General features: G+C 43.4%; 1 protein-coding gene and 1 non-coding gene across 2 annotated transcripts in view; both read right to left on the reverse strand.

Moving 5' to 3' along the window:
- Positions 1 to 482: 482 nt before the first annotated feature.
- The window catches only part of RPS20 (ribosomal protein S20), a 33863-nt gene continuing 7578 nt past the window's right edge, over positions 483 to 26767 (reverse strand). The window contains exons 2-4 of the mRNA XM_029591307.1: positions 21320 to 21419; positions 2315 to 2388; positions 483 to 708 (exon numbers count right to left, since the gene is read on the reverse strand). Coding sequence (XP_029447167.1) covers positions 526 to 708; positions 2315 to 2388; positions 21320 to 21419 — 357 coding nt within the window. The 3' untranslated portion in view covers positions 483 to 525. The remainder of the gene's footprint in view (positions 709 to 2314; positions 2389 to 21319; positions 21420 to 26767) is intronic.
- LOC115086397 lies at positions 2469 to 2533 on the reverse strand. The gene has a single exon (XR_003855271.1). It is a non-coding gene; the product is annotated as a small nucleolar RNA U54 (small nucleolar RNA).

Consider the following 26767-nt stretch of genomic DNA (forward strand, 5'->3'; position numbering starts at 1 on the left):
CAGCTATTTCTTATTCAAGTGAAGTCCCCTATCTTGTCTAGTCTATCACAGGGGATCCACTCCATCCAATATTTTTATCTTCCTCTGTGCTTTTTATAGTTCCACTATCTTTTCCAAGATGGGACAACCAGAACTGCATATCATATTCAAATGGCATCAGCTGTCCCCAGGCCCTCCTTTGCTTTGCCTAATATAACTGGGGCAAAAGAGCACCTGGTGTCAGCTAGGGCTATTTTTAAAAATGATGCAAATGGGGTAGAAGTGAATGGGGGGGGGGGGGGGGGATCACCCTGCTTCCCCTCCCCCCAAGTTGAGAGGCAATGAGCACGAATGAATTGGGCCCCCGAAGGGGATAGGAAGCCAGTGGAGGTCATGGAGAACTGGAAAAACGCATTCCTGTAGTTGCATCCCAACAGCGGTATTCTGAACTGCGGGTGATAAAAGATGTTCACGTGCACATGCTTCAAAGAAAAACACCAGGGGACAAAAAAAGTAATTACCGTTTATTAAAACCAAAAACCAGATTTAGGCATCAGCAATAGTGACTTCAACTTCAACACCTGGCTCAATGCTGATGGAGGTGATTTGCTTGACTATCTCAGAAGGACTGTGCAGATCAATCAACCGCTTGTGGATGCGCATCTGGAATCGATCCCAGGTCTTGGAACCCTCACCACAAGGTGTTTTCCTGGTGGTGATACGAAGAGTCTGCAACACAATAAACTAGTTAGCTGGCTGTTCCATCAATTCCCAACTAGCTAGTGCTCACTGTATTATGTTGGCACAGTTCACAATTTTTAAATGTATTTAAAACATTTGTGTCGCACTATCCAGCTGGCTTACATAAAAATACTCAAGCACATTTTAAAAAGGGGGGAAGGTTTGCACTCTCAAAGAAAAACTAACATTTGCTAATCATTCAAGAAGTGCTGAAAGCACAGTTTGAAATATATTTGACACAGCCTAGCCGACAGCCAAAGTAGGTAAACATCACTTGAACTTTAAAAAACGTTAAGTATCATTTTAGGGTCAGTTTTGTATCTAGTGCCTTCAGCTATCCTGGCTCTTTGCTAAGGCAAGACAAGATGAAAGATGTATGAAAGGCACTTAAATGAAATCATAATGCTAAATGGCTGTACATATTAAATCTATACTATCCGTGTACAAAAGCCAGAATCTGCTTTCAGCTGACCCCCGGATTAGATATATTGAAATGCTTTGAAATACTGTTCTTCAGAGCAAAGAAACGTTATATTTGTTCACTATACAGAAGAGAGCTCTTAAAGTGATTTGCAACTAACATGCATCTAGTTTCTACCAGTAGTGTAAAGGTACACAAAGCATACTTTGAAAAAGCAATCATGCTGTTTCAGAGAATACAATATTTTCTCATGTTAACCAACCAAATTAAAGGCAGACAGTACACCAAATGGCTATATACAATAAGTGTATATCTACAATCAAACTACTGAAGTCAAAAACAACCAGATGGCTCAGGAGACTGGCATAGTTCACCAATTCAAACCAGGTTCAGGTCAGTAGTGGTTAGTCCAAGTCCCAAAGGACAGGTGTCAACTACTAAAAACCATGGCAACTGATAACCTTTCACTGCCACAGCCCATATCCATACGTGTGGATAAACGGAAGATTCTGCTTTCTAGTGCGGTCAATGTCATCTTCCACAAGCACAAAATTTACCAAAAAATAAAGACAACCAGGACAATACTTCGCCATCACATGTTCTGAAGTTTCAAACATGCAAAAGCATTTTCAGTTTTGAAAGGGCTCCTATTATGCTCCAAATGGTTTACAAATTCCTTAGGCTTTATAGACTTTTTATAGTACTTAAGTGGTCAATAGTAAAGGCAGAAAGGTACAAATGGCACCTGTGGCAATCAGCAGATAATGTAAAATGAAGATGTGTAGATTCAACATTGCCATTAGGCAACCTTTTTCTTAAACTTACAAGTCGGTATATACATCTGACAAAACATTAAGGGATAATTCAAACCATCTCAGCAGGTGAGCTTTGCCTACATCAAAAGGATCTTTTACAGTCTGGTGGTAAATTTGTAATCTGTTCTTACTTGCAGATAAAACCACTTCATGTATATGCACACTGGCAGAAAAAGCTTAATTCTCCTCCTCAATCTTTGAAGCTAAATATACGTCAAAAACTATTAGCACCCGCTCACTTCCTTAGTTTAAGCCTGGTTATAATCAAACACTAGAGTGCCAAAGAAAGAATCTATATTTAATAACAAATTTCTATAAAATTAATGGATTGCCTTCCCTTTGCAATTTCATACAATACCTTGGTAGGCATACGAACAGGTCCTTTCACTTTTAGATTCTTTTCCTTGGCTCCTCGGATTAGGTCAGCACAAACTAAACAAAAGATCAAAACAAAACAGTTTGGGCAGTGACGAAAGGCCTGTTTCCATGTAGCACAACATGTTAATCACTAAAGTTGGCTCAGAATAGCGTATGAATCAATCATTATCATTCAGCTTTCAATTTATCCTCATAGCCAACCTAAGACAAACACTTTAAATAGATATTTCTATTCTGCCTTTCAATGTGGATTACAATGAGGTGTATTAGATCAATATCCGGGGACTACATTACAAGGACATTTCAAGGCGAATTACAGTGTGGTAGATTATGTCAATGTTAGAGGTTACATTAAGTGAGGTAGACTATAGTCAAGTATGAGGGTATTGCATTAAGACATATTACAAGGCAGAGATTGCATAACATTATTGGCTAATTTACATGCAACAGTGTAAATCAAGGGTTTTTTTTTTACATAAGTCAACTGAGTCTCTCTGCTTCTTAGTTTTTAAGAATCAACTTTTTAATGATTAACAGATGTGGTGGGGGTGTGTGTGTAAATGTTAAGAGGGTATCAGTCTATTGGATAAACAGCTATGTTTTTAGTTGGTGCCAGAAGTTTAAGTTTTCATTGATTTCATGCTAGTTTGGAGGAGCAGACGTGGGTGCATTCCATAGATCTGGTGCCGCTCTTCTGAAGGCTCTGGAAGTAGCTTTATTCCAGTTGGATTATTTTAAGTAGCATGGTAGCTAGCTGTTGACTTCAGTGAGGGTTTCTTGTTGGGAGATATCCTTTTACCTTTTCAGACATATGCAGGGCCAATGTTTTTTTGGGTAACCTTGAATTTGAATTACAAGATCATACATTTGATAAAACAGTGAAATGGGTACTCAGTGTAGGGCAATTAAGAGAGGGAAGCTATATTCCCATTTTTTGCTGCATTTAACATGAATGCCATGCTGGGTCCTACCAAGGTCCATCGAGCCCAGCATCCTATCTCAGACAGTGGCCAGTACAGGGTTACAAGTATCCAGCAGATCCCAGGTAGATGTTTTTTTGTCACTCACTTCCAGGGACAGCAATAGCTTTTAGTCTACCAGGCTAATGTTCCTCCAGGGACTTGTCCAAGACTTTTAAAAGCTTCTATACTAGTCACCTTGACCACATCCTCTGGCAACATTCCACTGTTTGTGCACTAAATGAAAAAGTACTTTATGATTTGTTTTAAACCTGCTCGCTGGTACAGTATTCAGAAATACTAAAAGGGAAAGGGTTACCTGTTCCACCCTACTCATGGTAGCTATGGTGAGTCCTTATATATCTGATTAAGGTACATGGCAGCGATAAAAAATAAATTTATTCAATGTGTGGGTATTTTGTTTTTATTCTTTTAACAAAATATTTTTATATTTATGTATGTCTGATGTATTTGTTTACAGATGTTATCTATTTTATGATTGTTCTGTTGTAAGCCACCTAGAAAGTTTGATAGGTAGTATATACATTTTATAAATAAAATCATGTTCCCTCCAACATTTCCAAGCTGAAAGGTCTTAAATCTGTGTAGCTCTCATGAGAGCCATTTCATCCCCTTTAGCATTTTTGTTGCTCTCCTCTGCTATATCTTTCTTGAGATGGGGGATAGAACTGTACATACAAGGTGCAGTCGCATCATGGATCGATGAAGAAAAATATTTTCCTTTTTATTCTCCGTTCCTTTTTCAGTCATTCCCTTTTTTATTTGCTTTTTAGACTGGCACAGCACACTGGAGCTATGGATTTTAATGTATTGTCCACCACAGACTCAAAGGTCCTTTTCCTTGTTTGTGAATCCCAATATAGAAACCAGGATTTTTTTCCCCTGTGTGCATCACTTTGCACTTTTATTAAATATCTGTCATTCAGATGCCCAATCTCCTAGACTTACATGTTCCTTCTGCAGCTCCCCACTATCAGTTATTTTAACTCTGAATATTCTACATCAGTCATCAGCTGCAAGCCTGTTCACTCCATTACCGATCCCTTTTCCCAATTTATGAATATACTAAAAGCTAGTCCTAGTACCAATCCCTGTGGTACTCTGACGACTTTTCACCACTTGGAAAACTGACCCATTTAGTCTTACCCTCTCTGTTGACTGTCATTTAACAGTTACCAATCCACAATATAACACTGCCTCTCTCATGACACTAATTTCCAGAGGACTGAGGGACTTTGTCAAATGCCTTCCGAAAATCCAAATATACTTCAGCCAGCTCACTATATTTATACCATCAAAAATATCTAAAAAGATTGATAAGGCCAGACTTCCCTTTGTTAAAACCATGTTTATGCTCTTATTAAGCCTTATCTATGTGGCCAATTTTGTTTTTAAGAATAGCTTCTACCATTTGGCCCAGACAGAGGTCAGGTTCACCAGACTAGTGTTTCCTGGATCACTCTGGCATTACACTGACCACTATCCAGTCTTCGGATATTATGGCTGTTCTAAATGGTAGCTTAAGGATTACTAGTAACTAGGTTTGCAATTTCATGTGAGTTTTTAGAACCGAGGTAGATGACATGTCCTGGTATTCTGTAACTTTTTAGTGGGCCAATTTGATATATTCCATCTTCCATTAGAGATTTGTTTTAGTTGCTCAGAATCAGAATATTTCAGGAATGGTATGTTCCCAATATCACCTTCAGAAAAGACAAGCAGTTAATTCATTCAGTTTTCCTGCTATTTGTATCCTCCCCAAGCACCCTTTTACCACTCTTAGTGGTCAACCCTCCCCCCCCCCCCCCCCCCACCACCACCCACAGGCCTTTTGCTTCAAATGTACTTGAACTTATTAGTTTTGCCTCTCTGGCAAGCTTCTTAAATTCTTTTGGCCTGTCTTACATCTAACTTACCAGCGTTTATGCTCTCGCCTATTTTCTTCACTGGGTCTGCTTTTCATTTTCTGAATGATGCCCTTTTGGAGTAGCTGAACTTTGTTTCTGGCAGTCTTGTATATAAGACATTGCAATGACCTAAGTGTGCTAGTACTATGGCTTGCATTACTGTTCTGAAATCACCTGGTAGAAAAGGGCACTGAGGTGACAGAATGCCTTCATCAACATTGCTGTTATCTGGCTCTGCATGTTCGACGCAGAATCTAGGATGACTCCATTAAAGGAGTAAGATGATATTTAAGATAAACAGGGAAGCATTGTATAGCCATGAACTGAACACCCATAGCTCTCCATTTTGTTCTAATTTACTGTCATCCATCCACACCTCCTTTAGGATATTTTTAGGACTGCACATATCTGATGTTTATTTATTTATTTATTTTATTTAAGGTTTTTTTATACCGGCATTCATGAACTCGTTCACATCATGTCGGTTTACAGAAAACAGGGGTGCGGATAATACAACCAAAAAACATAAATAACGTGATGAAGAGAAGCAGTTACAATTAACAAGGGCTAATGAACTGGGAATGTAAGAAATAGAAAGAGATAGAGGAGAATAATTATATACAAAAGTTCAATATAAATATGGTGTCTCATATGTACAGTCTCTGAGTAGAGAGTTTGTTTATGGTGCATATTAGGTAGAGTTCGAGAAGGCTTGCCTGAAAAGCCATGTCTTGAGTCTTTTCCTAAAGGTTAGGAGACATGGTTCGTTTCTGAGTTCTGGAGGGATGGAGTTCCATAACTGTGGGCCTGCGGTGGAAAGGGCTCGGTCTCTTAAGGTGCTGTGATTAGTGGTTTTCGTGGGTGGAACAATGAGGCATCCTCTGTAGGCTTCCCTGGTCGGTCTTGTGGATTTGTGGAAGCGGGGAGGAATTTGTAGATAGATTGTGGTATGTTGGTGAATGATTTTGTATATCAAGGTGATGGATTTATAAATGACTGAAATGAATTGGTAACCAGTGGAGGTCTTGTAGCACTGGGGAGATATGGTCTCTTTTCTTAGTGTTTGTCAGTAGACGGGCTGCTGCGTTTTGGACCATTTGGAGCGGTTTTGTGTATGAGGAGGGGAGGCCAAGTAAAGTGGAGCAGCAGTAGTCCAATTTTGAGAAAATGAGGGCTTGGAGGATGGTTCTGAAGTCTTTGGCATGGAAGAGTGGTCTTATCCTTTTTAAAACTTGCAGTTTATAGAAACAGTCTTTGGTGGTTTTATTGATGTGGGCTTTGAAGTTTAGTTTATTGTCGATTAGCACACCTAGATCTCTTACATGAGTGGTTTGTAGGTTGTTTGGCAGAGAGGTTGTGAGATTGTTATCAGGAGTTATGAGTAATACTTCAGTTTTGGCTGAGTTTAGTACCAGATTGAGGCTGTTGAGGAGGTTTTTGATTTCTAGGTGACAGGATTCCCAGTATTCAAGGGTTTTTGAGTATGATTCTTTGATGGGGATCAGGATCTGGATGTCATCTGCATAGAGAAAGTGTATTAACTTGAGGTTGATGAGGAGTTGACATAGTGGTAGGAGGTAAATATTAAAGAGTGTAGGGGATAAAGAGGAACCTTGTGGGACTCCGATGGTCGAGTCGTGGCGTGATGATTCTTTATTCTGGATTTTTACCTTGTAGCCTCTGTTGGTTAGGAACGATTTGAACCAGGAGAGTGCTAAACCAGAGATTCCTATCGCAGCTAGCAGTTTGATGAGGATAGCGTGATTTACGGTATCGAAAGCTGCTGAGAGGTCCAAAAGGATCAATAGAAAGGATTGACCTTTGTCTGTACCTAAGATGAGTAGGTCTGTTAGGGAGGTAAGTAGGGATTCTGTGCCCCTATTTTTGCGGAATCCATGCTGTGAGGCGGATAGAATTTTGTTGTCTTCGATGAAGTCCGATAGTTGGGCATTCACAAGCCTTTCCATAATCTTAGCTATGATAGGGAGATTAGCTATTGGACGGTAGTTGTTGGGGTCTTTTAGGTCCAGGTTGGGTTTTTTTAAAAGAGGTTTGAGTGAGGCTTGTTTGAGGTCTTCTGGGAAGGAACCTTGGGATAGCGAGCAGTTGATGATGTCTGCTAATGTTTTGGATATGGTGTCTGGTATTGAGAGGAGAAGTTTTGAGGGAATATGGTCCGCTGGGTGCGAAGATGGTTTCATTCTTTTAAGGATGGTTTGGATTTCGGAAGACGAAGTGGGTTCAAACATTTCAAGATGAATGTTCTTGATGTGAGGCATTGGGGCTGGAGTTAGAGGGATGATATTGGAGGGAAGTTGAGTAAGAAGATTTGTGATTTTGTTTTGAAAGAAGATGGCGAGTTCATCTGCTTTAGCTTGAGCTTGGTTACTAGGGCATTCTGGTGAGGGTACTTGGGTTAGGGAGGAAACATAGGAGAATAGAGCTTTCGCATCAAAGACTAAGTTGTGGATTTTGGAGGCAAAAAAGTCTCTTTTTGATTTGGAGGTGCTGGCCTTGTATTGTTGTAGCGAGCGTTTGTAGGCTGAGAGTGTGCTAGCAGTAGGACTTTTCCGCCAGTTGGATTCCATTTGTCTTAATTTTTGTTTTAGCCTTCTAAGATCGTCGGTGAACCATGGTTGTTTTTTGGAGGCGTCTGGGTGGGATTTTTTTGTTGTTAGAGGGCAGAGCTTATTGGCTATGGATTCTGTGATGGAGTTCCATGATCATAAGGCCGTATTGGGATCGGTGAGAACAATAGCGGATGGATGGCATTCCATGTTGACATGGAATGTCATCTTCTAATGTACACTAAATCCAAATCTCCTTAATGAGCACGAGATATGCATTTAATAAGATGGGGGATAATGGTGAGCCCTGGGGTAGATCCCATTTCAGGGCCCAGTTTGAACAACTGTTTTTTTTAACCTGGTCAGATGGCTGTAGAATGTCAAAGCACTCTGGCTGAGGGTAACTCCATTGTTAGATATTACACTGTTTGCAAATTAAGAGGGTCAACATTCAAAATGTTGATGAATGGACCCCCGGAAATCTGCAGAATAAACTGCAATGGTATAAGCACAGGCAAATCCTTCAGTCTAGTCAGATGGCTTTGCTGAAGATGCCTACATTCAGGGAGATTTGAAAGGCTCATGTAAAAGCAAGAGCATTTTCTATAGGTGCACCTGCTTGGAATTCTCTCCCCATAAATTTGGGATTGGAGATTCATTATGGTTCATTTCAGAAGAAACTAAAAACATGAATTTTTCCTATTTGGGTTGGGTCCTGTGTCTGGATGCTGTTTGAGGTTAGTGAGGGGATGAGTTTTTGTTTAAGTTGTTGTGAAGTTGAGGATGTGGTGGGTTTTTATGGGGAGTGTTGGCTCTTACTAGGATATTCTGGATTTTTGTTTTGTGGTTTTGTTTTTTTTTATTTTTATTGCTCAGTGTATTGAATTGTGGTTGATTACTAGTTGATGGGGAGGCAGTTTACAAGAATGAAATAAAATAGAAGCTGAGGAGGATCAGGTGACCTGTCACATTTCATCTAAATATATGAGTTTGTACTGTATCCTGTAGGGAAATTGGACTGGGTCCAGTCTGTTGGTCTCTTCTAGTCTTGTGGTTGGTGACCCTGACTCCGAGAATTTGGTGGGTTTGATACTGGACAGTGGCTGGCACATTTTGATGTGTTGAGGGTTTTTTCACGTTACACAACTGTCACGTTAAGTTTTTAAATCACTCCTTCTGCCAATCTTAATGAAAGAGTAAGAATGCTTGATGCTTAGGCACATTGCCCACAGCCATGAGCCCCCTTTCAGGCTAAAAAATCCCTCTAACTCAGCTGGTATAGATTTCTGTCCACTAGCCATTTCTGTGTACGATTTATACAGAAAACACTACACAAAGGCATCTGGCAGCACTAAGCACAGAAAAGCCAGCCTAGTTTATGTACAGCAGTAGTTATCACATTTTTAGGTCACCCCTTCCACCATTGTCTTCTAATAAATTCACACCAAAACGATAAAATTTGTCTTCCCCTCCAAAAAACAAAAATTACATTAAACCAAACATATCCATCCCCATTCCCCAGACTGAGAACCACTAATGCATGGTGCCCATGCTATACCAAAACCAAATTGCAGGACTGATAGCAACTCCTGGGGTCATACATCTGCACTGCTCAAGACTGATCCAAGGCACACATTTAATAACACTAGTAGTACTTTCTTTTTCCCTAGTTTGTAAGGATGTCTACAATAGGTCATCATACAGTGCCTAGAAGTTAAAAATATACTGCAATATCCTTTTCAGAAGTGGCTGTCTACATACATAATCTTGACTATGACTTCAGAAGAAATAAAAGTTCAGCTCCTTAAAGCTGAATCAGAATTTATACCTCCACTACTATGCCAAAATGCCGGAAAGGACTCGCACTTGAGTGTCAGATGAACCACTCAAACCTCCAGGAGACTGATGTGCCACCGGGATTGGAGTGGGGCCCATAGCCCCAGCCTCAATTGATGCTGACACCGCTCCGAATCCTGGCCTCTGTTGTAACAATAATCCACTTCAGGGGCATTCCCCTCAAAAGGCGAGCGAGCGCCACCACTGCATGCTGGTAATGGGAGAGGAGGAGAGCGGTAGCGGTGTCCGAAAAACTCCTCCGAAGATGGGTTCCAGCAGGACAGCCAAGCTTCTGGAGGCCCAAGGACCCAAATCGCTAGATGAAAGCCATAGACTCCAGGACTTGGAGGTAATCCCAGACAGCAGGCACCGAGAGGGATAGACAAGATTACACTTGATCCAGGAGTCTGAGCCCTCAAGCCTTGGAGAGCGACATTCTGCTCACAGGGGCGCAGAGGTGCGCCCACAGGAATTCTAGGACTTGAGAGGGCTGAAGGTTGTTAGACACCGCTGAGACCATGGCTCTGGGCTGCACCCTAAGGAGATAATAAGAGTATCAGGCCCGGACGCAATCCCGCTGTCCAGCCACTTTGCCTGCTCCGTCCCTGCAGACAGGAGGTCTAGGGTGCTGAGTAGTTGTTGAAACCACCTGAGGCATGCCCGCTGCATGAGACTGCTACAGACCGGCGGCCGAACCCCAAGCACCAACACAATTCCCTTGAGAGAGACTTCCACCTTCCGGGCCTGAGGGGCCTTCAAGCAGTCTGTCCTACAACCGGAATTGAAGATCTATTTGCGACCATGCATATGGAAGCGTCCACCATATTGTTGTGCATATCCCGCCACCTCTAGGAGGGGACAAGAGAATTCATGGCCCTGCCCACACGTGAGCCGGCCACTGGAGCTTCCGAGTCCCGCAGGGATACTGTATCAACCTCGGATGAAAAGGGAAGGTCCACGGAGGTGCCCTCAGCCCAGCTAGGCCGGAACCCACATTGCTGGACGTCGAGGCACTCTGGCTTTCCTCCGGGTGAATAGATGTCCCGCTCGGCTGACCCAAATGGTAAGAGTGGATCCTGTTCCTCCCGCTGGGAGAGAGGTAACACTCGTGGGTCATCCCCATGCCGGAGTCGGAAGTAGGATATCATCGGGTCCGGGAGTTGAGGTGAGCAACGAGAGAAACCTGCGGACCCGGTAACCCCGGCACAAATCGCCACGAGTCGTCCCTTGAGGATTTGGGAGCTTGGGTCCCTGATCCGCAGGAGCCCTAGGGGCCTTAGCCTGAGGCCCGGAAGGAATGAGCGGCGGAGCACGATCTGGTGGTGAGCCCTCCTGCTACAATAGGCTGGCAACATATGCCTTGCAAAAGTAGGACAAAGCCTGTGGAAAATGACCCGGCATTTTTTTTTTTTTTTTTTTTTTTTTTTAAAGCAGAGGAATTATGCATCTGTCCATAGACCCGAGGCATGTCACGTCTCTGGGTCGGAGTGGGGGAGGAACTGGACCGCCAGTATCACCCCAAGCCAGGTAGGTCACCGGGTAGGGTCCTAGGCTGATCACATCAAGGGGCAAAGCCCCCCTAGGCCCTAATAAGAACAAAGAGCAAGTATCGCTGCCCGAAACACAAGATTTTTTCCACTTTGCCTTTGGTCATTATTTTTTTGATGCTATCAAAGAGATAGGAAATACTTGCTTGATCCTGAAAAGATATGAAGAGAAAAAAATCTCCCTGAGAGAAGAAAAGAGAACCACAGGTTTAACTGTCTGGATCTGCTGGAGACAGAAATACTGAAGGGATGCAGGGTAGGCTCTGTCCTGATACAGGATACCCTTTTCAGTTTTTCTCTGTCTCCATCTGCTGGTCAGGAGGCTCAACCCACTGACTGGACTGATCAGGGTATGTACAAGGAACGCAATGATAGAGAGAATCAACTTTGTGGGGGTGTTGCACTTTATGTCCAGGAGGGTATAGAGTCCAAAAGGATAAAGATCATTCAAGAGACTAAATGCTCAGTAGAATCTATATGGGTAGAAATCCCATGTGTGTTGGGTAAGAGTATAGTGATAGGAGTATACTACCATCCACCTGGACAAAATGGTCAGACAGATGATGAAATGCTAACAGAAATCAGGGAAGCTAACCAATTTGGCAGTGCAGTAATAATGGGAGATTTCAATTACCCAAAAATACCAGAAGCACCTTGCACATCAGGTAATCCACAAAGTCACAAGTGCAAGTAAAGACATCAAGTCCCATTCACGTAAAGTAATAATTTATTAACCACGAATAGAATTTATATCATAATTTAAATCGGCAACTCCATATCAGTAGTAACAAGCATGTAGTTTTCTATGTCCCCCGACACGGTCCCGTGTTTCGCGGAGGCTGCATCGGGAGGGACCCAAGGAAATCATTCATATCTGGAAAGTGATATAATATAGTATAAGAAACGGAACACATACTGCCAAACAGGTAATATCTTTAAAGTACACATACCCATTCCATTCTTCTCAGGAGCGCGCTCACCCTGTAGTCTGACAGCCATTTAAAAGGGCAGAAAAGGCGCGGAAAACGAACTCTCGCGAGATATAACAATCAGCAGGCACCTGTCAATAGAGACTACCAAGGTGTTTAATAGAATAGGTGCCATTCAATATCTTTATTGAGGCCAGAAGGGGCTACTGTATTTAGGGTATGGATCCATCGCTGCTCCCTCCGACCCAACGCACCGGAGAAATCTCCTCCCCTTGAAGGCGGCGAGACTACCTCCAATACGGAGTAAGAGAGAGAGTCGATGGAATGTTCTGCTTGGAGCCAGTGAGAAACCAGAGGTTCATCAATCCTGGAGGATCTTATATTCGAACAGTGTTCAATCACCCGTGTCTTTATCATTCGGGATGTTTTCCCCACGTATAGCAATGAACAGGGGCAACTTATCACATAGATCACTCCTTTTGTGCAGCAATTGGATTGAGAATATAGTTTGAACACACGTCCTGTCACCGGGTGTATAAAAGAGCTAGCCCGTTGTGTATGCCTGCACATAGTGCAGTGACCGCACGGAGAATGTTGTCCGTTTGTTTTATCCAAAAATTGTGTCCCTGATGCTGTATGCACTAAACGGTCTCTAAGATTCGTCGCGCGTTTAAAAGTGAATCTCGGCGGACCCTGCATTATAGTGTTCAGAGACAAGGATGACCAATGTCGTCTGACCATCTTCGCTATGGCCCTGCCAACAGTGGAGAAAGGGAGAATACAGTTGTGGGTGACCTCATCTGATGGGGGAGGAGATGTGAATAACCATTCTCTTTGTGCATATAGGGCACGCTTAAAAGCCCTTTTAATAACTCGCATAGGGTAACCTCTTTCTGTAAAGCGGTCAACCAACCCATTAGACTGGGAAAGGAATTCCTGGCGTGTGGAGCATATCCGACGGAGTCCTCATTATCGAAACCAATAAGGATACTCACGAAACTCTGCAACTCGAAGTCTCACAGAAACTGGAAGTTATCAAACAGTCCTGCTCGACTGAACAGTTTGAGTTACAGTTGGAGGAATTTCAGGAGAATTTACAAAAGTTCCGCTCTGATTTGAAAGCGGTCAAATTCAGCAAATTCCAGAGAGACGCTGGTGATTACCAGACTGGGTACGTGTACAAATGGATGGCGCAGAAGCCGTCCAGGAAAGTCACCTTTGCCGACAGTTCCTCCTCCGGGGACTCCTCAGGAGAGGAATACCGCGGCCCACGTACCAGGGGCCAGAATCGCCGAGCCCGTGGGGCGGCGTCTGCTACAACATCGGGACACGCTTCACACACTGTACAAGCCCCAGCAGCCACGTCTGGCGATTCTACATCTGCATTGCCATTCTCTTCCTCCAGATATGCCTCAATAGCGGCTTCTTTTTTAGACTCGGGACAGTCACGATCGAAGCAGGACGGACGACAAACCCGCTCACGAGAGGCTCCTCCAACGTCTCAGACCAGTCAACAACAGCGACCGGCCCGCCTCCCTCGGACCCAGACAGAACTGTGGCAATAAAGGACACAGTCTTTAATTTGTCATCACGTATCCTATCCAGCACTGAAGTAAAGGTTTTACATCGTGGACTATCGTTTGTTCCCACTCAGAAGGGTGATGCTTTTGATATTCTGACTCATTTACACCGCTTTTTTCGATCTGAAATTAAAACTTTTCTTTCAGAATTTCCCTCCGGCCCAGGATTTCTCCGTGGTCCATGTGAAATCGAAATGGACTCCACCGGGAGTGGGTGACGTCACGTTGGGGGCGTTTGAGCGTCTTGTATGTGATGATGTATCACGAATTTGTTCACAATATCAGTATATTAGATACAACCTGACAAAGCAGGAGGCTAGTGCTTTGACGGCTCTATCTCATGATCCCTCGATAGTTATAAAACCAGCGGACAAGGGAGGAGGGATAGTTATACTCAATCAAACAGATTATGTGGCAGAAGTGCTTAGACAACTGGGAGACACTTCATTTTATGTTCCACTCACCTCTGATCCCACTCATTCACTACGTAAACATATCCAATCAGTGGTACAATCTGCTATGGAGGCACATACTATCACTATAAAGGAGTCCAAGTTTTTGGTCTCCACACATCCGGTAATGCCTCTATTCTATATCCTCCCAAAAATACATAAGTCCCTCGAAAAACCTCCGGGACGCCCCATCGCATCTGGAATTGGCTCTTTATTAGAGCCACTTTCACAGTTTGTAGATGTGTTTCTGAAACCCATGGTACCCCAGATCAACTCCTATGTGCGGGATTCGTCCCACTTCATGACTATATTATCATCCTTGCAGGTTCCTCAATCCTCAATTTTTTTGATCACACTTGATGTAATATCTCTGTATTCTAACATCCCCCAAAATGAGGCCCTTATAGTAATCGAGAAATATTTGAACACACGCCCTGCTCCACAGAGGATTACCACTACCTTTCTAGTTCAACTCGCTGAATTAGCATTGACAAAAAACTTTTTTCAGTTCCAGGACATTGTTTATCAGCAGATAAAGGGGACTGCAATGTGGTCGACTATGGCCCCCAGTCTGGCGTGCCTATACATGGCTGAATATGAGACTTCAAACATTTATTCCTCAATGTGGTCACAGTTCATCCATGTATGGCTGCGCTACATTGACGACATCTTCATTGTCTGGACAGGTACAGACATTCAGTTCTATCTGTTCCTGGACTGGATCAATACAGTCAATGCCAACATCCAGTTCAACTACTGCATCCATCCCTCGCAAATTTCTTTTTTGGATATTGATGTATCTTGGGTGGTGGACCATTTCGAAACCACTTTGTTTCGAAAACACACTGACCGCAACACCTTATTGGCCTATAACAGTTGTCATCCGCGGGCATTAAGGGATAATATTCCTACAGGCCAATTTTTGAGACTCCGTCGGATATGCTCCACACGCCAGGAATTCCTTTCCCAGTCTAATGGGTTGGTTGACCGCTTTACAGAAAGAGGTTACCCTATGCGAGTTATTAAAAGGGCTTTTAAGCGTGCCCTATATGCACAAAGAGAATGGTTATTCACATCTCCTCCCCCATCAGATGAGGTCACCCACAACTGTATTCTCCCTTTCTCCACTGTTGGCAGGGCCATAGCGAAGATGGTCAGACGACATTGGTCATCCTTGTCTCTGAACACTATAATGCAGGGTCCGCCGAGATTCACTTTTAAACGCGCGACGAATCTTAGAGACCGTTTAGTGCATACAGCATCAGGGACACAATTTTTGGATAAAACAAACGGACAACATTCTCCGTGCGGTCACTGCACTATGTGCAGGCATACACAACGGGCTAGCTCTTTTATACACCCGGTGACAGGACGTGTGTTCAAACTATATTCTCAATCCAATTGCTGCACAAAAGGAGTGATCTATGTGATAAGTTGCCCCTGTTCATTGCTATACGTGGGGAAAACATCCCGAATGATAAAGACACGGGTGATTGAACACTGTTCGAATATAAGATCCTCCAGGATTGATGAACCTCTGGTTTCTCACTGGCTCCAAGCAGAACATTCCATCGACTCTCTCTCTTACTCCGTATTGGAGGTAGTCTCGCCGCCTTCAAGGGGAGGAGATTTCTCCGGTGCGTTGGGTCGGAGGGAGCAGCGATGGATCCATACCCTAAATACAGTAGCCCCTTCTGGCCTCAATAAAGATATTGAATGGCACCTATTCTATTAAACACCTTGGTAGTCTCTATTGACAGGTGCCTGCTGATTGTTATATCTCGCGAGAGTTCGTTTTCCGCGCCTTTTCTGCCCTTTTAAATGGCTGTCAGACTACAGGGTGAGCGCGCTCCTGAGAAGAATGGAATGGGTATGTGTACTTTAAAGATATTACCTGTTTGGCAGTATGTGTTCCGTTTCTTATACTATATTATATCACTTTCCAGATATGAATGATTTCCTTGGGTCCCTCCCGATGCAGCCTCCGCGAAACACGGGACCGTGTCGGGGGACATAGAAAACTACATGCTTGTTACTACTGATATGGAGTTGCCGATTTAAATTATGATATAAATTCTATTCGTGGTTAATAAATTATTACTTTACGTGAATGGGACTTGATGTCTTTACTTGCACTTGTGACTTTGTAGATTTCAATTACCCCAATATTGACTGGGTAAATGTATCATCAGGACATGCTAGAGACAAAGTTCCTGAATGTAATAAATGACTGCTTAATGGAGCAATTGGTTCAGGAACCAACAAGAGAGGGAGCTATTTTAGATTTAATTCTTAGTGGAGCACTGGATTTGGTGAGAGAGGTAACGGTTGTGGGGCAACTTGGCAATGGTGATCATAACATGATCAAATTTAAACTAATAACTGGAAGGGGAACAATAAGTAAATTTACAGCTCTAATACTAAATTTTCTAAAGGGAAACTTTGATAAAATGAGGAAAATAGAAAAAACTGAAAGGTGCAGCTGCAAAGGTAAAAAGTGTTCAACAGGCATGGACATTGTTTAAAAATACAATCCTAGAGGCGGAGTCCATATGTATTCCACACATTAAGAAAGGAAGGAAGCAAAACGATTAGCGAAAAGGTTAAAAGGTGAGGTGAAAGAGGCTATTTTAGCCAAAAAATCATCCTTCAAAAATTGGAAGAAGGCTCCATCTGAAGAAAATAAGAAAAAGGATAAGCATTGTCAAGTTAAGTGTGAAACATTGATAAGAAGGGCAAAGAGAATTTGAAATGAAGTTGACCATAGAGGCAAAAGCTCAAAAACTTTTAAAAATATATCCAAAGCAAGAAACCTGTGATGACCAAGGGGGTTAAAGTACTCCTGGGGGAATCCTGCGCACAATAACTTAAAATTAAAATTCTGCAAACTTTATATTTGTCAAAATAACAATTTACATGACAGTAATTACATTTTAAATTAATACAGAAAAAAGTTATTACTTAAAGATGCAGAATTTTATTTAACAGTTTTATATACCGAAATTCTTGTAAAAAGTTACAAATCAATTCGGTTTACATTGTAACAGTAAACAGTGCCTCAAAGAGTGCATTACATTGAACAAGGAATTACAAAACTAATTTTGTACAAAATTAGTTTTGTAATTTTTATATAAAATTTTATAAATTTTTTTAATATAATTAATATAATTTTTTATAAAATTTTGTAATTTTCTATAAAAATTTTTTTAAATATTTTGAGCAGAATTTCCCTAGAAATACACTAATAATGTCCCTTCCACTCGCTCTCCCTACTCCCCTGGCCACTTTGCCCTCTCAGGCCCCAACTCCTCCACCTGCCAGTATCTCTCCCCTCCACCTCTAGGCTCAACCTCTTCCACTCTATTGTTAGTCCCAGAGTTTGACCCTGTACTCAGTACTGCCCCTCACACAGGCTCCCTCTGTCACACACATGCTCCCTTTCTCTAATACACATACATACCCCCCCTCATACAGGCTCCCTCACTCTCATCCCCTCGTTCAGGGCCCTCTCTCTTGCATACACACCCACACAAGCTCCCTTTCCCTCTCACACATACATCCTCACACAGGCTACCTATTGTCTCTCTCGCGCAGCCCTTCACACAGGCTCTGTCTTACACATACACAATCCCTTCACACTGGCTAGCACCCTCACATACACAAGATCCCTTTTTCACACACGCATTCCCAATCTCTCACATACATACACACTCCTTCACAATCTCCTCATATAGGCTTCCTCTCTCTGAAACCCACACAAGCATCCCCCCCCCCCACTCTTACCTCCCATGCTCTCTCTTACCCTCCCCTCCCACACAGACATTTTCTCTCACCAGGGCCTTCATCTTCGCCTCGAATGGCACGCATCCCACAGCACATGCGGGCCTTCATCTTCACGCACACTGTTCATGGCATGCCGGGGTCTCCTATGCTATTTTCTGCATAGAAAATGGCAATTCTGTGCAAATCCAAACTTCCGGAAGGAAAACACTGTCCCTGTCCCATCTGAACCAGACCCACAGATACTCCAACAACTGGGATGGCTGAAGATTCTCTTGGTCAGGTTCACCACCCAACCGAGCACCTGCAATAAGATCACCTTGTATCACCAGGCAGCTCTCTTCCCGAGACCTGGCTCGAATCAGCCAGTCATCCAAATACAAGTGGCACCAGGATTCCTTTTTGCAAGGCCGCCGATATCACCACCATAATCTTGGAAAATGTTCTGGGACCGGTTGCCAGACCAAAAGGCAGCACCTGAAACTAATGGCACCCCAACACCACAAAGTGTAGAAAGCGTTGGTGTTCCAATCGGATGGCAATATGAAGGTAAACCTCTGACAGACCAAGGAAGTCAGAAATTCCTCCAACTGCACCGCCATTACCAAGGGGCGTAAGGTTTCCATTAAAAATGAGTCACTTTCAAGTGACAGTTGACCCTCTTGAGATCCAAGATGGGATGAAAGGAACCCTCCTTCTTGGGCACAAAATAAATGGAACACACCCCAAACTTTGAGATGTAGGCACCGGAAACACAGCCCTCAATCTGAGGAGCCTTTGAAGCGTGAACTCCACTGTTTCTTCTGCGGGGAGTGGCAAGGGGATACCATGAACACGTCCCAAAGAATACTGCATATCCTTCGCATACCACCTCCAGGACCCACTGGTCCAACATGATCTCGACCCACCTCCAGTAAGAGAGAAGTCCACCTATTTCCTGTTCCAGAAGTTGGGTCGGCAAACCTTCATTGGGAAGCCCAGGATGGTCCACCACCCAAACCCGCTCCTCTCTTGGGCTGCTGGGGGTTAAGGACTGAGACCTAACGAAAGGCCAATTCTGCTGAAAGGTCATCCCTCTGTAGAGAAGGAAAGGCCTGGAACCCCAGAAATGACCCCCTCATACCAAAAGGGCACTGTAATTGTTTCTTATCCTCCAGCAGCCAAGGCACCGGAGACTTGCCCCACTTACTGGCCAGTTTCTCCAACTCGCTCCCAAACAAAAGCAAGCCTTTAAAAGGGCATCTTGGTAAGACTGGATCTGGAAGCTGTGGCAGCTGACCAATTTCAAACTAGAGTTGACGCCTCGCCGCTATCACCAAAGTCACTCCTCTGGCCAAGGTCTGGACCAAATTACAGCCTGCGTGTGCTAAAAAAGGCAGAAGCAGGCTTCATAACCGCTCTGGAATTCCCTCCAGATTCAACCTCTTGAGATAGAAGCAGACATGTTCTTGCCACTAAGAAGCAACAGGAGGCAATCTAAATTCATCACCACTGTCTCAAAGGCTTGCTTAAGAATAGCCTCAATCCTTCTATCATGTACATCCTTCAAAGCCGCTTCTCCCTCTACAGGGATAGTCATCTGCTTAGACATGGCACACAGAGTATCCACTTTGGGAAAACACAAATGCTCTCACAGCAGGATCCAGGGGGTACAGACCTTCCAAATGTCTGACTCCCTTTAAACTTTGCCTCTGGGGCACCCCATTCCATCATTGGGGAAAAAACAAGAGGCTATATATATAAATAAACCAAAATGGGATTCTTTCTCAGCTCTGACATAGCATCCAAACTAGGAACACCCAGCTGTTTCAAGGTCTGGGAAATCAGGGCAGGCAGTTCATCTCTGTGAAAGAACCACAACATGGTCTGATACAGTTCCAGCCCTGGAGGAATTTCCCCATCTTCCAGGGAATCAGGATCAACCTCATCAGTGCCATCCAGATTCCTGTCAGGAACACCCGCAGGAAGCAGAGGCGAGCCCCAGTGCTTAAGCATAGGACTGGAAGAGGGAGGAGTCATTGGCTGAGGGTCTAACCACACAGAAATGGGGGAAGCAGAGGACTGCGCTTGAAGAAAGACTTGTAAGCTTTGAAAAAATAGCCAGGTCTACACCACGCCCAGAAGGAACTGGAGCTGTTCCCACAGAACTGCCTTCGCCAGCCAAGGGAGAACCAAGATCTGGCGTCCCCCCAGTCAAGGCCTTGACCAACCCATCATCAGAATGGGAAGAGCCAGGCTTAGCAAAATCCGAGGAAGACAACTCTCTCTCAGCGTCTGAATAGCGCTGACACAGGTTAGAAGCCAGGTCAGGCTGAGAAGCCCTAATATGACAGGCAACACATTGCAAGACCCTTAGGCTTCTTGCTTACTGGTGCCTTCGCTGTGGTAAACGTGTGTCGGAATGACTCGTGCTCAAAAGTGAGATGTGCCCTAAAAATAAGCGCCTAGAAGAAAGCTCGGCAAGTCTCATGCACAACCTGTGCGCCAAGTTAAGCGCATAAAATAGTTTACGGGCATAAAAAGTGCGCCCAAAAACTGAGCACACTATGCATGCCCAGAGCAGACACACTGCGCACACAGCAACATATAGAGGGCAGCAGAACACGCACAAGAGCACTCAATAACTGCTGTCGCAGCCTACCACGCAGCGTGAAAAAAAAAAGCCTAAGCACGGGGCCTAGCCCACCGAGGGCTGTTCATCCCGCCAGGCTGCCCAGTTCCCCCATCAGGAGTGGGAATGAACATTGGCATGGTGCACCAAGAACGGATAGTCCTGAAAGCCCTCTGTCTGATTCAGGTAAAACTATTTTTTTTAAACCTTACCTGAGCTCAGCACTTACCAGCTGAGTACAGAGATGGTCTCCGGCTGCAGGGGGAGGGAAAGGGCATCTGCCGTCACCGCTGCACTCAGCCTCCTGTATCCACTGCCTTTCAGATGAACTAGCAGCTAAGTCCATGCCGGAAAACCCAACTACCGGACCAAGGCACACCTCTGAGGGACCACGGAAATCGCCTCAGGAATTCTCAACTGGAGGAGGGCCCTTTAGGTATCACCGCAGGAGAGCGGGGCTTTCTTTTCCTGAATTTAGAATTTCAAATTTCTCCTTTCAAAAAGCTCAAAGCAATCCTCATAGGGAGAAGCACATCCACCACCTGCTGGAGACTGAGAATACTGGCAGGCTGAGATCACTACAGGATTATATATACCGTGATTTCAGCTTGCTCCGTCTCCATCTGCTGGCAGGGGAGCATAAACCCACTGGTCCTGAGTACATCTGCCTACAACACTAGGAAAAGGCAGGTTTCCCTAAATGAAACTACTAAGTGTAACTGAACCTAAAATAAATTAGATATAAAAAAAATTCAACTCTAAAGCAGATTATCCTTCCCCAGGCAAAACATCTTACCTTTCTCAAGGGACTTCACATTGCGACTCGTTAGAGTGATTCTAATCCGATGGATGGCAACCTCTTGTTCTGCAGGTGCTTTGCCAGTATCTTTAAATGCCTGTAACATTAAGATACATGAACAAATTAAAACAAGGACAAGGAAAGAATGGAATAATTTTACTTCCTATTCTACTGTTCTATTTCCCAGTCCCATCTGCAGTGATCTAGGGCAGTAATGCCCAAAAAATACATGGGCAGGTCATTGAATAAAGCACAATTAACTTCAATGATGCCCAGAAAGAAAAATTAATAGTACAATTTGGTCAGGATCCAAATATATAAATACAGTACTGTATTTATATCCACTGCTTTTTTACAGCAGTTTTATTTTGTCACACAGGGGCCGATGCAACAGAGCGCACTGTATAACCAGCACTTGGACGTGAGTTGTATAAGTGTTATACAACTCACGTGTGTTAATTAATCCCCTTATGCAATAAGGGGATTAACGCCTCTACAATGCACGTCCAACAGAGTGAATCTAATAGCGCTCATCACATGCAAATGCATGTGAATGAGGCTATTAGGTATTTACTCCTGATGCAAAAAAAAAAAAGTGCGTCTAGTATGCACATTTAGCTATCAGAAATTAACACCTGTCTGGAGCAGGCGTTAGATGATTACTCTTTAAACCAGTACAGAAAAGCAGAAAAAACAGCTTTTCTGTACTGCCTATTTAATACCGTTGCGATATTAAGTAGGAGAAAAAATAAAGTAATTTAGTTAAAAAAAAAAGTTACAGAAAAGCGCCAGCAGTTGGGTGCAGGAAACTATGCTCAATTGAGAAGCACCCGTTTTCTGAACCCCCTGGCTGTGCAGTGTTTAGGAAAACTGACGCGGATAAACTCAGCATTGGTTTTCCGAACCAGCAGAGCGCCAACACACTCTGGGCTCTCCTTGCTAACACGACCCCCTAATTTAAATATTGCATCGGCCCCACAGTGTTCTGCCTCCGCACTGTATATCATATGATATAGTTTGAATGATTCAGAGCTTCCTCCTACAGGATCTATTCATAGAAACATATAGAAACATAGAAATGACGGCAGAAGACGACCAAATGGTCCATCCAGTCTGCCCAGCAAGCTTCACACATTTTTTCTCTCATACTTATCTGTTTCTCTTAGCTCTTGGTTCTATTTCCCTTCCACCCCCACCCCCACCATTAATGTAGAGAGCAGTGATGGAGCTGAATCCAAGTTAAATATCTAGCTTGATTAGTTAGGGGTAGTAGGGGTAGTAAGCGCCGCAATAAGCAAGCTACACCCATGCTTATTTGTTTTACCCAGACTATGTTATATAGCCCTTATTGGTTGTTTTTCTTCTCCCCTGCCGTTGAAGCAGGGAGCTATGCTGGATATGCGTGAAGTATCAGTTTTTTTTTCTCCCCTGCCGTTGAAGCAGAGAGCTATGCTGGATATGCGTGAAGTATCAGTTTTTCTCCCATGCCGTTGAAGCAGAGAGCCATGATGGATATGCATCGAAAGTGACGTATCAGGCACATTTGGTTTGGGGTAGTAACCGCCGTAACAAGCCAGCTACTCCCCTCTTTGTGAGTGCAAATCCTTTTTTTCCACATTTCCTCTTGCTGTTGAAGCTTAGAGCGATGTTAGAATCACAGTAAGCATGTGTATGTTTATTGAATAAGGGTATTGTCTCCAGGCAGTAGCCATCATTATGGCGAATCACACACTCTTCATTGGCGGCCTCTTGACTTTATGGATCCACAGTGTTTATCCCACGCCCCTTTGAAGTCCTTCACAGTTCTGGTCTTCACCACTTCCTCCGGAAGGGCATTCCAGGCATCCACCACCCTCTCCGTGAAGAAATACTTCCTGACATTGGTTCTGAATCTTCCTCCCTGGAGCTTCAAATCGTGACCCCTGGTTCTGCTGATTTTTTTTCCTACGGAAAAGGTTTGTTGTTGTCTTTGGATCATTAAAACCTTTCAAGTATCTGAAAGTCTATCATATCACCTCTGCTCCTCCTTTCCTCCAGGGTGTACATATTTAGATTCTTCAATCTCTCCTCGTACGTCATCCGATGAAGATCCTCCACCTTCCTGGTCGCCCTTCTCTGTACCGCTTCCATCTTGTCTTTTTGTAGATACGGTCTCCAGAACTTCCTGTTTTATTCTGTTTCTCTCTATGCCTTTCTCTTCCTATTTATTCCTTGACCCCAAGGAATGACTGGGACAATGTTTCCTGCAGAGACTTTCAGTTGGAAGGTTCTTGGCAGGCTAACAGCTTGTTCTCATCCTCTTTCAGGCTCTGAGAAGCATCTTTTCACCTCTTTACTATTTATTTATTTATTTCAGAGCTTTTATATACCGAGGTTTAGCAATTAGCCCTTCACCCCGGTTTACAGTAGAACAACTTGTTACATAGAACAGTACATGGAATATAGAATGGAATAGGTTACAAACTGTTAGGAGACTGTCCTAGAACTAATTTTAAACGCATGAACCAGGTCGCGTCAAGTTTAATTTAAAAACTTTAACAGTAGTAAAGGAACTCAGAAATGAGTTAGTAATAACCAGACAAAATGGCAAAGAGGTATGCAAGAGGTTGAGGTGGGGGGGGGGGGGGGGAGAAAGAAAGGGGGTGGGATCGGGAGGGGGAAAAGAAGGACAAGCGGGAGCAGAGAGGGGGGGAAGAGTGGTGGGGGGGGGGAGCATAGGAACTCTTAGTGATTTCATCTTCCACGGGTGTTGATGGGGTTGTGAAGTTTAGCCTACACCATCTCTGAATGTTTTGCTGAATAACCAGGTTTTCAGTTCTTTTTTAAAGGATTTGCTGTCGATTACTGAGCTTATGTATTGTGGTAGGGAGTTCCATATGTTTGGTCCTGCGATAGAGAATGCTGTTTCTCGTGCACGTGAGCTTAGCCGACAGAAGTGATGGAATGTCCAGGAGTAGTTTTGCTGGTAGATCTGGTGTATCGTTGAGGTTTGTATTGAAGGATCATGTTGAGTGTGGTGTTTTCCGTTTTGTGTAAGGCGTTGTGTACTAAAGTAAGGGTTTTGAATTCAATTCTCTGTTTGATTGGTAGCCAGTGAAGACTTCTTAAAACAGGGGTGATGTGTTCCAATTATTTTTTTCCAGTTAGGACTCTGGCAGTGACATTTTGTAGCGTTTGGAGTGGTTTTAGGGAAGATTTGGGAAGACCTAACATGAGCGAGTTACAGTAGTCAAGGCTGTTGAAGATTAGCGATTGTAGCACTGTACGGAATTCCTGATGGTGGAGAAGTGGTTTTAGATGTTTCAAAACTTGCAGTTTGTAGAATCCTTCTTTGGTTTTGGTTGCGATGCTCTTTTTTAAGTTGAGATCTTTGTCAATCCATATGCCGAGGTAGTTTGTATCGTTTTTTATCGGGATGTTAAGGTTGTCAATTGTGAGGGAGTGTGTAGTGGTAGTTAGATCTGAGACGTTTCTTCCTATGAGGATGCATTCAGTTTTATTCATGTTCAGGCACAGTTTTAGTTTGTTTAGCATTTCTCGTATTGCGGTTAGGTGGTTTGCTGCTATGGAGAGTGCCTCTTCAAGTGTGTTGGAGATTGGGATTATGAACTGAATGTCATCAGCATACATATAGTATGTTATTCCGAGACTGGAGATGAGGTGGCATAGTGGAAGGAGATATATGTTGAAGAGGGTTGCAGATAGTGCGGACCCTTGAGGTACTCCGGTTTCGAGTGGAAAGGGGTTTGATGAGTTGTTCAGCGAGACCTTGTTCTGAAGGTAAGAGGAGAACCAGTTAAGTGTACTGCCTGAGAGGCCGATGTTGGCGAGCCTTGATAGTAGGCTTTTGTGGTCAACGGTGTCAAAAGCCGCAGATAGGTCGAGAAGAATTAGAAGATGGTTTATCTTGTTGTAGAGTCCTCTTAGGATTTCGTTCGAGAGGTTGACGAGTAGTGTTTCTGTGCTGCGTTTTTTCCTGAATCCATGTTGTGCATCGTGTAGTATTTTGTGGTTTTCAAGGTGTTCGTTTAGTTGAGACAGAGCTGCCTTCTCGGTCAATTTGGCAAGTAGAGGGAGGTTTGAGATCGGACGGTAGTTATTCAGGTCTTTGGGGTCTAGGTTCTTCTTTTTTTAAAATTGGAGTTATGGTTGCGGTTTTCAGAATGGTAGGTAGCTCGCCTTCTTCGAGTGATTTGTTGACAATGGCGGCTAAGGTTGGGGCGATGATCTGAGCCATATCTTTCAGGTTGCGTGTCGGGATGGTGTCCAGGTCATGACGAGCAGGATTGATTTTTTTCAGCATTTTTTCGGCTGCCATGACTGAAATCAGGTTGAATTGTGACCATGGTGGTATGTTCATTGTATTGTAAGGATTCTCTGCGGAAGTGGGGTTGTTGAATGTGTTAGATATTCTGTTGATTTTGTCTTTAAAGAATGTGGCAAGGTCTTGGGATAGGTTGATTGCATGGGTAGCTGGGGCATTACTTTTTTTGTCTGAGGTTTTTGACGATGTTGAACAGAGTGTTAGAGTTATTGGATGAGTTTTTTTTATCCTTTTGCTGTAGTAGTTGCGTTTTGTGGTCATAATCATGTTTTTGTAGGTGGCCAGTTGAGTGCGGTATCTTTGTAGGTCTTTGGGCAATTAGATTTTTTCCATTCTTTTTCCATTTTTCTGAGGATTGTTTTCATTGATCTTAGATTAGAGTTATACCATGGGTTGTTTTTGCTGTTAGTTGCTTTCCTTTGTCTTGTTTTTTCGGGGTTTATCTTGTTAGCAGTTTGTTCTGTGAGTTGGTACCAAGATTGAATCGCACTGTTGATGTTGGATAGGTCTAGGTTTGCCAGTTTTCCTAGCTCTTTCTGTAGAAGGGAGGGCGGTATTTGAATGAGTTAGATTCGCATGTGCACGTCATGTTTCTGGGCTGTAAGTGGGATTTGCAATGTATAAGGAAGTGGTCCGACCAGGGGACTGGGCTAGCTGAAATGGATATAGTGGTGAAGTGGTGATTGGTGAAAATCAGGTCTAAGGTATGGCCGGCTTTGTGTGTGGGGGTGTTTACATGTTGATCCAGGTTAAAGCTGGAGAGCATGTCTAAAAGTGTTTGGCAGCTTTGTGTTTTGGGGGTTGATGTCTGTGTGGAGGTTGAAATCACCAAGTATTATAGTTTGTTTTTTTGTGCTGATGTTAGTTATTAGGAATTCGAGGAGTGGTGATATTTCATTTTCAAGGAGGTTTGGAGGGCAGTGGACCAGGCATATTTGTAGTTGTTCAGAGTCAAAGAGAGCGATTTCGTATTTCTTAGGTAGGTTGTTGGGGGTCAGCTTCATCTAGAGATTCTTTTTTATTATCAATAGTAGTCCGCCTCCTCTTCGGGATTTTCGAGAGATAGAGAATAGGTCGTAGCTGTTGTCGGCTATTTGATTTATTAGGACTTGGTCAGTTTT

This window comes from Rhinatrema bivittatum, chromosome 2, assembly GCF_901001135.1.
Source record: "Rhinatrema bivittatum chromosome 2, aRhiBiv1.1, whole genome shotgun sequence".
NCBI classification, from domain to species: Eukaryota; Metazoa; Chordata; class Amphibia; order Gymnophiona; family Rhinatrematidae; genus Rhinatrema; species Rhinatrema bivittatum.